The sequence below is a fragment of the Dendrobates tinctorius genome, unplaced genomic scaffold (genome assembly GCF_039654945.1).
Source record: "Dendrobates tinctorius isolate UK_male_01 unplaced genomic scaffold, ASM3965494v1 ptg000203l, whole genome shotgun sequence".
NCBI lineage: Eukaryota > Metazoa > Chordata > Amphibia > Anura > Dendrobatidae > Dendrobates > Dendrobates tinctorius.
The window spans coordinates 1,917,702-1,928,186 of NW_027361870.1; the positions used below are offsets into that span (position 1 = coordinate 1,917,702).

The 10,485-nt window shown below is 45.9% G+C and overlaps 1 protein-coding gene across 1 annotated transcript in view; it reads right to left on the minus strand.

The window, feature by feature from the left end:
- The window catches only part of SPRED2 (sprouty related EVH1 domain containing 2), a 95,466-nt gene extending 85,445 nt beyond the window's left edge, over window positions 1-10,021 (minus strand). The window contains exon 1 of the mRNA XM_073553779.1: window positions 9,580-10,021. Coding sequence (XP_073409880.1) covers window positions 9,580-9,605 — 26 coding nt within the window. The 5' untranslated portion in view covers window positions 9,606-10,021. The remainder of the gene's footprint in view (window positions 1-9,579) is intronic.
- Window positions 10,022-10,485: the final 464 nt, after the last annotated feature.

A 10,485-nucleotide genomic window follows, 5' to 3' on the forward strand; every position in this document is an offset into this window, starting at 1 on the left:
CTTTGTTTATGCAGCTGAAAAGCCCATCAACCTTAGTATTCTTAGTGTATATGCACAAGACGCCTATTCCCCCCCCCCCCCGAAAGTCAACTTCAAGAAAAAGACCACCAGCATTTCCCTGAGCTTCGCTAGCTGTTTTGCTGCCGGTGTTTGTTCTCTGTACCCTCCACTACAGTAGAAGCCGCTCAAAGTATGTGCATGCTACGTCTTTCAATCCCCTAATGGTTTCCGATCCCTGAAGGAGATTAAAAGTAGCAGCAAAAGATGAAACATGGGTACAGCAATGCCGGTTTTACATTGCTGTGCAGTGTTTAATTTTAGTGGTGGGGTTGAGCGCTATTTCAGGTGGTTCCAGGCGGAATCCAATGCGGTGTTTCCTGGTGAAATACAACGCTGTGCGTATGTGCCCTTAAGGGGCACCTTCGTTCCGAAAATGCTGGAAAAAAGTACTCACAAAATCCTCAAAATTATCTTATTTCATTTCTATGCAAAAACAACTTGCTGTGCTTATTAAACGCTCCAGGCTTTGCAAAACACTTGGCTGGAGAAAAGAAAGTGAATGTCACTACTTGGAAGCGGCTCCTGGCAGAAAATGCTACAAAATAGGTATGGTCCAAGTAAATGATTGCAAAAGAGAACTTCAAAAACTATTCAAAACTATTTCAGGAGACACAAAGCTCCCCCAAAAACATCCCTTATAATGTTACGCGCACACACCTTTTTCAGGTGGATTCCGTTCCAAAACCCACCTGAGAAAGCTCTCTGAGAACCCAAAAATGAATGAACATATGCATTGCTATTTCTTTTAAGCGTATTTTAACTGATGCTGGTTTCCGAAGACTCCGCTCCGAAGATGCTGTATACTGAAGACGAGTCAATGTGAAGGCTCAAAAGACACCGGGAAGATGCTTTCCAGGAGCTTTTGCTTGAAAAAAAACACTAGGGGGTATCTTCTTTGCTGGCTAGAGTTAAACAAAATAAAAAAGGCCAAAAAATGCAAGTAAAAAAACAAAAACCTCACACCACAAGAAGTGACAAGTCCCTAATTTCCAAAACAAATTTGACCCCCACTCTTCAGTAATGTATCACACACAGGCGCCTTGATGAATACATAGAATAGAGGCGTCTGTGGCTGCATTGTAGTATTTTTGCGAGAATGAACATAACACGGGGATGAGGCTGGAATTCTGACTTCCTACAAAGTTTAGCATAGTTCATTTCCATATATAAAGAGCTGGAAATGGAGGGGGATGTTTCTCCGACCACTTTATTGCCAGATGTTCATTCAAGGCCTCCCAGGCGATCACATAGCGGTGCCCTGCCACTGAGCTGTACGCAACACCCACATCCGAATGCCAGGGCACTTGTCACAGTCACCAAAATGTCTAATATTTCAATAGTTATACCTAAAATTAAGTTATTAGAGTCAATAGACGTCCTCAATGTGTACTGTGGTTTTTCTGGAAAATCTGGGAGACAACCAATATAATCACTATTAGGCCACGTTCACAGATTCAGTATTTTACATCAGTATTTGTTAGCCCAAATCAGGAAAGAACAATCTGAGGAAAAGTATAATAGAAACACGTCACCACTTCTGGATTTATCTCCCACTCCTGGCTTTAGCTTACAAATACTGACCAAATACTGAACGTGGACTTAGTGGACTTCTCTCATTGGAATTTCCATAGTGAAAAAACGCTGCAGATGTTGTTGCAGAAATGCTCCCGCTGTAAATTTAAACTCTGCAAAGTGAAAACTTTCCCTGCATGTCCGGAAATTCCTGTCTGTATAGGGATCAAGATATGTACCCAAGGGCTCGTACTCATCTGCGCATAAATCGGATGAGTGCGATCTGATAAAAAGATCCGGATTGCACTCCGACTAAAGGGCCCTTTACATATAGTGATATCGCTAAAGCGTCACCGATTTTGTGACGCAGCAGCGATATCGCTACATGCGATACTTACCTCCGACCGGCTCCCCCGCTGGTTATCGCTGATCGCGCAAGATCGGCCTGGCCCATTTCTCGTCGTCGGCTTCCTGGTGGCGCCGACGAGCAAGCCATGGATGCAGGCGGAAGACGGACACCCTCGCCGCGTCTGAAAGGCAAGTGCGACCGCCGAGCATCGCTGCGTCGCTAGTGAGATCTGCCTGTTTGGCAGCTCACTAGCGACCATTTAGCGATGCACCAGCGATCCTGACCGAGTCATATCGTGGTCGGGATCGCTGGTGCATCGCTAAATGTAAAGGGGCCTTAATGTTAATCACTGATTTAGCGCTAGTCTGCAAATTTCTCTCTCAGCTGGAATAGAGATGAGAAAAAAAAAAATTACCGGTATATATTTCCGCATGCTGCAAGTGGTCACGTACATAAGACAAGGCTCACCAATGTAAGTCGACGAGCGCGAGAAAAAGAACGGAGGGCACATGGACAATATGTATGCCGTCCATTTTTCACATTCTGTAACAGTACACTGTAAATGATTGTAGAATAGTTGCAGAGAAAAAAAAACAAAAAAACACGTTGCATACGGATGCAAAAAACAAAAAAAAATTGCATTGTACTCACTTGACACTCGCCCTGCTTTTTAGGAACATCATTGGGCCGATTTTATTTACGCTGCGGAGTGTGAGCCCCAAGGCCAAATGGAGACGTTTAAATTGCTTGTAAAATAATCACTCGATTTTGCAGAGCAATAGTCGGTCATATGGTTTCATGGGTGAAATGGCTGTTCCCCTGCAAAAATCAGGCGATTGCTTGTTAAATAATCGCCGCTGCGATTTTTCTTTTTTTTTGCCACAACAAGGCCGCTACATATGGGCTATGGATAGCACGTATACACCGCTGTAGCGTGCCATATAGCTTTAATGCAGCTTTTTTTTTACTGCTAAATTCTAATTAGTGCTTTAGCTGTAAAATCAGGTGGACAATAAACAGCAGTAATTCGCTGCTCAGCCTGGTACAGTTAGGTCCATATATATATTTGGACAGACAACATTTTTCTAATTTTGGTTCTAGACATTACCACAATGAATTTTAAACAAAACAATTCAGATGCAGCTGAAGTTCAGACTTTCAGCTTTTATTTGAGGGTATCCACATTAAAATTGGATGAAGGGTTTAGGAGTTTCAGCTCCTTAACATGTGCCACCCTGTTTTTAAAGGGACCAAAAGTAATTGGACAGATTAAATAATTGTAAATAAAATGTTCATTTCTAGTACTTGGTTGAAAACCCTTTGTTGGCAATGACTGCCTGAAGTCTTGAACTCATGAACCTCACCAGACGCTGTGTTTCCTCCTTTTTGGGCTCTGCCAGGCCTTCACTGCGGTGGTTTTCAGTTGCTGTTTGTTTGTGGGCCTTTCTGTCTAAAGTTTAGTCTTTAACAAGTGAAATGCATGCTCAATTGGGTTGAGATCAGGTGACTGATTTGGCCATTCTAGAATATTCCACTTCTTTGCTTTAATAAACTCCTGGGTTGCTTTGGCTTTATGTTTTGGGTCATTGCCCATCTGTAGTATGAAACGACAACCAATCAGTTTGGCTGCATTTGGCTGGATCTGAGCACACAGTATGGCTCTGAATACCTCAGAAGTCATTCGGCTGCTTCTGTCCTGTGTCACATCATCAATAAACACTAGTGACCCAGTGCCACTGGCAGCCATGCATGCCCAAGCCATCACACTGCCTCCGCCGTGTTTTACAGATGATGTGGTATGCTTTGGATCATGAGCTGTACCACGCCTTCACCATACTTTTCTCTTTCCATCATTCTGGTAGAGGTTGATCTTGGTTTCATCTGTCCAAAGAATGTTCTTCCAGAACTGTGCTGGCTTTTTTAGATTTTTTTTTTTTTAGCAAAGTCCAGTCTAGCCTTTTGATTCTTGATGCTTATGAGTGGCTTGCACCGTGCAGTGAACCCTCTGTATTTACTTTCAAGCAGTCTTCTCTTTATGGTAGATTTGGATATTGATACGCCTACCTCCTGGAGAGTGTTGGTCACTTGGTTGGCTGTTGTGAAGGGGTTTCTCTTCACCATGGAGATTATTCTGCGATCATCCACCACTGTTGTCTTCCGTGGGTGCCCAGGTCTTTTTGCATTGATGAGTTCACCAGTGCTTTCTTTCTTTCTTAGGATGTACCGAACTGTAGATTTTGCCAGTCCTAATGTTGTAGCAATTTCTCGGATGGGTTTTTTCTGTTTTTGCAGCTTAAGAATGGCCTGTTTCACCTGCATGGAGAGCTCCTTTGACCGCATGTTTCCTTCACAGCAAAACCTTCCAAATGCAAGCACCACACCTCAAATCAACTCCAGGCCTTTTATCTGCTTAATTGAGAATGACATAACGAAGGGATTGCCCACACCTGTCCATGAAATAGCCTTGGAGTCAATTGTCCAATTACTTTTGGTCCCTTTAAAAACTGGGTGACACATGTTAAGGAGCTGAAACTCCTAAACCCTTAATCCAATTTTAATGTGGATACCCTCAAATAAAAGCTGAAAGTCTGAACTTCAACTGCATCTGAATTGTTTTGTTTATAATTCACTGTGGTAATGTCTAGAACCAAGATTAGAAAAATGTTGTCTGTCCAAATATATATGGACCTAACTGTATATGCCACCCTAAAACTTACATTAAGGCTGTGTGCCCACGTTGCGTGTTAAAACGCACACTGAAAACCGGACTCCTTCCCAGAAATCACGCGTTTTTTTCCGCGCGATTTCACCGCGATTCTGTTCGCGATTTTGCCGCGATTTTCTCAAGCACTTTCCAAGCGATTTGAAGCATCGCTTGGAAGGTGATTGACAGGTTGGTCACACTCATCAAACAGAGTGTTTGACAAGTGTGAGCAGCTTTTTACTATTGGGGCCGCATAGTAAAAGAAAGAATGCAAAAAATAATTAAAAAAAAAAAAAAAAAAATAAAAAAAAAAAATCGGGGTATATTTACCTTCCGACGTCCCGCGCTGCCATCCCGGGCCTCAGTGTTCCCAGTAATGTCTTGCGAGACCTGTGATGACGTTGGTCTCGCGTTGCTATAGCGATCTCATGAGACCGCTAGAGTCACGCGAGACTACGTCATTACAGGACCTTGCCGCAAGGCATTACTGGGAACGCTAGGCCGGGAATGCAGCGCGGGACATCGGAAGGTAAATATACCCCGATTTTTTTATTTTTTCTTCTTTTTTTACAGGGGTATGGTGCCCAGGGCCTGGAGGACAGTCTCCTCTCCTCCACACCGTGGGTACCAACCGCACATGAGACGATTAACTTCGCGCATGGTGGGCATAGCCACATGCGGGAAGTAAGCGATTCTCATGCATTCTTTGCGATTCCGCACAAAAGAATGAGCATGCTGCGATTTTTTCTGCAATGCGATTCCACCGTGGAAAAAAGCGCAGCATTAGCACAGCATGTGCGGAATGCCATAGGAATGCATGGGGGGTGTTCTGTACAAGATTTTCGCGCCGAAAACGCTTAAAAATCGCATCGTGGGCACACAGCCTAAAAGGGATTATTTCTAAAATACCACCTCTAACTGTTAAGATTTCTCTTTGTCCTTATTTTCAAAAAATAGAATCAGGAGTCAAAAAAGACAATTTAAACTTCAATGACCAAGAAGAAGGAAACGTAGGAGAAGAGACAAACTGGTCACTCACAAAACATGGCTAGTTTGGCTTGACTGTTCCTCTATATGCACTGATGAAGTTTGGGGTGCGTAGCGGTGCATACATAGAACCTACAAGGCTATGATGCACGCCGTCATACATGCCAAGGTGCACACACTGTATGGAGACCAATCCTTAATGGATATTTGGCTATTCTAGAATTTTTATGTGGGGAGTATTCCAATGTATAGGCATAGCAGTAGAAGGTTATGCACTGTCCTAACCGTATACCTAAAAACATCGGCCCAGGCGAGATGCTTGTTAGAGCCCCCCCGGCACTCAACACCCATAGGACGGCCTATGTAGGCACTATCCAAAATCACTGCTCAGCGCACTACAAGTGTAACACAAACAACGACGTAACACAAATAAGATTTACGTAGGCGCTTTACTCCATCACTGCCTGGTGTAACACAAGTAATACCAAACTTAGCTACACCCGTATTACAGGTAGGCTGTATACAATACTTTTACGTTTGGACCTCTTGTTGGATGATTTGCGCCTGCATACCTCCAATGTACGTTCTGGGCATTCACACACAGGATACTATTGTACTGTGTAATATATATATATATATATAGGAAAGCCAAATAATAGTTCAATATTTGGTAATCCTATACATTTTCTCTGTGCTGGTTTTCAACCATAAGGAGTCTACCTTTTGAGGGCGATTTCTTTTAACGTAAATGCACGTATTTGGGGGGAGAAAAAAAAATTAATTTTGATATTGGGTTTCATTAAAAAGAAAAATAAAAAAATAATGTTCCAGTTTGCCTTTTATAGCTTCTGTGTTGCACTGTCCATTGCTGGCTGCAGAATGAGATAACTGAGAATCTGTCAGTCAGCGGATTATGACGGTCTAACGGGGAGTTTGTAACCCTAAAGCTAAGTTCACACTGGTCATTTTTTTCTGCAGCAAAACATGAGTGATTGGCAGGAAAGATGCTGCGGCAAAAACGCAGGTTTTGGTCTGTTTTTTCCATTCAATGGGTGAAGAACGCTGGAAAAAACGCTGAAAGAAGTGACACGCTCTACTGTCCAAAAAAACAAGCAAAGCACAAAATACCGATGACAAAAAAAAACACAACATGTATCCCTATAAAGGTGGACAATCCCTTTGAGGTTTTATTTAAGCAGAATTTTATCTTAATGAATGGAGACGGACAAACCAGAAAGCAGAAGAATAAGCAAACCACTTAGGCACCGGCAGCAAACTTGCTGGCACATTGGCTACATGTCCCTAGGGATTTCTCCGGCCTTGAATGACCCTCACTATAAGGCTCCTTGAGGCCAAGCACATCGTGATAATCATTGTTTCACCAGCCAGAAGAACTTCACACGAGAACAATCAGAAAAGAGGACAGACATTTCATTAATGACAAGTCGCACAATATCTCCCCTCAGGGGCTCTCCATGCACCGAGCCCAATGAATGGTTCATAATTACACGGTAACCAAATGCTCGTCCTGAATGGAGGGCCTACAGGTAACCCAAACACAAGGTCCTGCACCTGGACAGGAGGGACAATGCCAGCCGAAACAATGCCTGGAATGGCAGAGTTCTGCACACAGGCCATTACTCTGCAGCAGCTCCGCTGTAATCTGACATCTTTTTGTGAATGGCGGTGGCTGCTTTGCTCTGTGTTTGGTCTAAGTTCACTTCCTGAGGTAAAGTCGCATTTACCACACCTGATACAGAACTAGATGATACACAACTAGATTTCCCACACAAAAGTAAAAATCACAGGATATACAAGTCACTAAATCGTCTACTCGTATGAATACAAATCCCAAAACCGACGCTTGTAAAAACAGGGTATCCGGTCATATGGCCCACACTACCGCTCACTCCGCGGATGTTACCCAGCTTTCCAAGAACCCCGAACACCAAATGCTCCCACGGCATCTTCATACACGTGAATTTGGGCTTTTTCTGCAGGTGTTCTCTCCAAAACAATCACACTCTGCTCTGAATAATGTGGGTTTTTTACGGGTTTTTGGTGCAGATTTGACGTTAACTTATGTTTTTGTAGAAACATAATTGCCGGAATTCAAGCATCATGACCTCAGGTAGTCGCTTCATTAGGAAGCACCAAATGGAATGGGAGCTGGATGTATCGGTCGCCACTTTTGGCAACGTCAAGTGTTTAAGCAGGAACTCCACAGCGACTATATCCGAGCGGCCAATGATCGCTGAATGTCGCAGCTACGGTGATATGGCTCGCATTGCAAATCGCAAGGCACCGCGACAAGCGAGACGCAAAAACTCAGACCGTTGGCTACCTTGCCTGTTAGCAGGTCGCAACGTGCCCCCATTCAGCTGTACCATGCAGGCCAAGCTGCCGTGTAGCCCCAGACTTAACGATGCAGGATTAATAGTTTTGCTTGTATAATAAGACTTTTACATTCGGGAAGGAATACTTTGGAACTACGCCCCCATACTTTTCAAAATGACGAACGGCAGCGATTATTTTCAAACATACAACCACATATCCACAAACGTAATGGCGAGAAGCAACCTATGTAGAAATGACACATGCACAATGAATGTAATGGACCCCAAGATCGGCACTGAGTATCAACCATTAACCTGGCAGAGGACACGGGGCATCGACGTAAATGAGACATCTCTATATGTCAATGTATTAAGCAGACATGTTGGGTATATCAAAAGTCATAAAAAATATATAAGCGGGTACAATGACAGTAACAAGCGAGTGATATATTAATGAGTGTAGGGGAGATGACATCAATATGGTGCACAGGAATACGCAACGCTGGACCCACAACCCGACCGTGCACCGCCGTCAGCAGAGCGGCCCTGCCAGGTATAGCCCATACATGTCACATTACATAACAATGCTGACAGTCTGCCATAAAATAATATATATATATATTTATTTCACACAGTTTATTCTAGAACACGCATGCGCTAATAGCCATAATAGGGCACATGGATGCCAACGTATAACCAAATAGTTGCACATTGAGATACTCATCACCAACATGAATGAATTCCCACTGCCCAACAGACGAGCGAGACCCCTCCAGGCACACCAAAGTTATGACTACTTGTCAAGAACTGTAAACACTGGTATTTCAGTCTCATAAGAGGTTCTGCAGCAGCACAGTTCCATTCCACACATTGTAAATACGCATCAATACTTGATGCAGCAAGGACCCTTTTACACGTGATATATTTGGGGAAAAAAATAAAATGATGATTGTCAAAGCAAGTTTCAACGTCTGCATGACTTATAATAATCACTGGTTTGGTATTTTGCAGAAATTCGACCACTTATGAGATCGCTCGATCAATCACAAATTCTTGCTAATCGCACAATTGTTGGCCTTTTTTTTCCTTTTACGATGAGCTTGGAGTAACAGGATTTCTACGGTCGGTCTGTTCCCCATAGGGGACACTTACAAAGCACTGCACTGACGCGGGACCCCGATAGATGTAGGCGCTCTGCCGGTTTCGGCGTACAATGGCAGATGTCATTTGGCACAGTTCGCATAAAAATAAAGCAGAAATGTATTTTTTTTGGGGGGGCATCTGTGTCCACATAGGCAACACATAGCGCACGACTACGCGCTATAGTGCAGGGCTCACCTGTCGCTCATGAGCCAACAACACCAACTTTGTAGCATTACTAAGAATCAGTCCGTGTCCATGGCCTTGGCTCTGCCACCATAGTCTGGGCACCAGCCTGCAGGAATGCAGAAGCTGCAGCCACAGGTTTCCATCTGATGCCCACAGCTCTGCAGGCGGACGCTGCATGCCCCGGGCGGCACACTGTGCCATGCTGCCCGCTCTCTGAGCTCCACATCTGCAGCCGTGCAGCTCAGCCCAGGTGGGGAGCCCGCCGCCTGCCCACCCCCTGCACCCCCCGGGCCGCCACTTACTCCTCAGGGGGGGCTTCCTCGCTCATCTTGCACCGATCACCGTCGTCTTGCACCCGCCTCGGGGGGCTCCGAGCTGCTCATCTTTCCCAGGCGGTGTATGACTCGCTATCCCCCGGCTTGTGCAGTCGTGCTCCCTCCTCCCGTGTACGAGCGGCGTGTACCTCCCGGGGACTGGCTTATTATAAGCAGGCGGCTGCTGCGCCCCGCCCGTGTGGCTGCTGGTGGTGGCCCCGTCCGAGCCCCATCTCCTGTTACTCCATGTTGGCTCCGGGTCTGGCAGTCACTACGTGCTGTGTGTGTGTGAGCGCCTCTCACCCGCCGCAGGGACGAGGAGGAGAGAGGGAGACGAGAGGAAGTGGGGCGGAAGCGATGACGTCACCCTCCCCAGCAACAAGCAGCTGCGAGGACACGGGGAGGAGGGAAGAGCGCAGACACCGCACGGGGGGAGGGAGAGCAGGGGGAAAAGGCTGGGGAGAGAAGGGGGACGGGGCCTAGGAGAGAAGGGGGACGGGGCCTAGGAGGGAGCGAAGGGGGAAAGGGCCTAGGAGGGGGAAAGGGCTGCGGAGAGAAGGGGGACAGGACCTAGGAGGGAGCGAAGGGGGAAAGGGCTGGGGAGAGAAAGGGGACAGGGCTGCAGAGAGAAGGGGGAAAGGGCTGCGGAGAGAAGGGGGACAGGGCCTAAGAGGGAGAGAAGGGGGAAAGGGCCTAGGAGGGAGAGAAGGGGGAAAGGGCCTAGGAGGGAGAGAAGGGGGAAAGGGCTGCGGAGAGAAGGGGGACAGGACCTAGGAGGGAGTGAAGGGGGAAAGGGCTGGGGAGAGAAGGGGGACAGGGCTGCGGAGAGAAGGGGGACAGGGCTGCGGAGAGAAGGGGGACAGGGCCTAAGAGGGAGAGAAGGGGGAAAGGGCT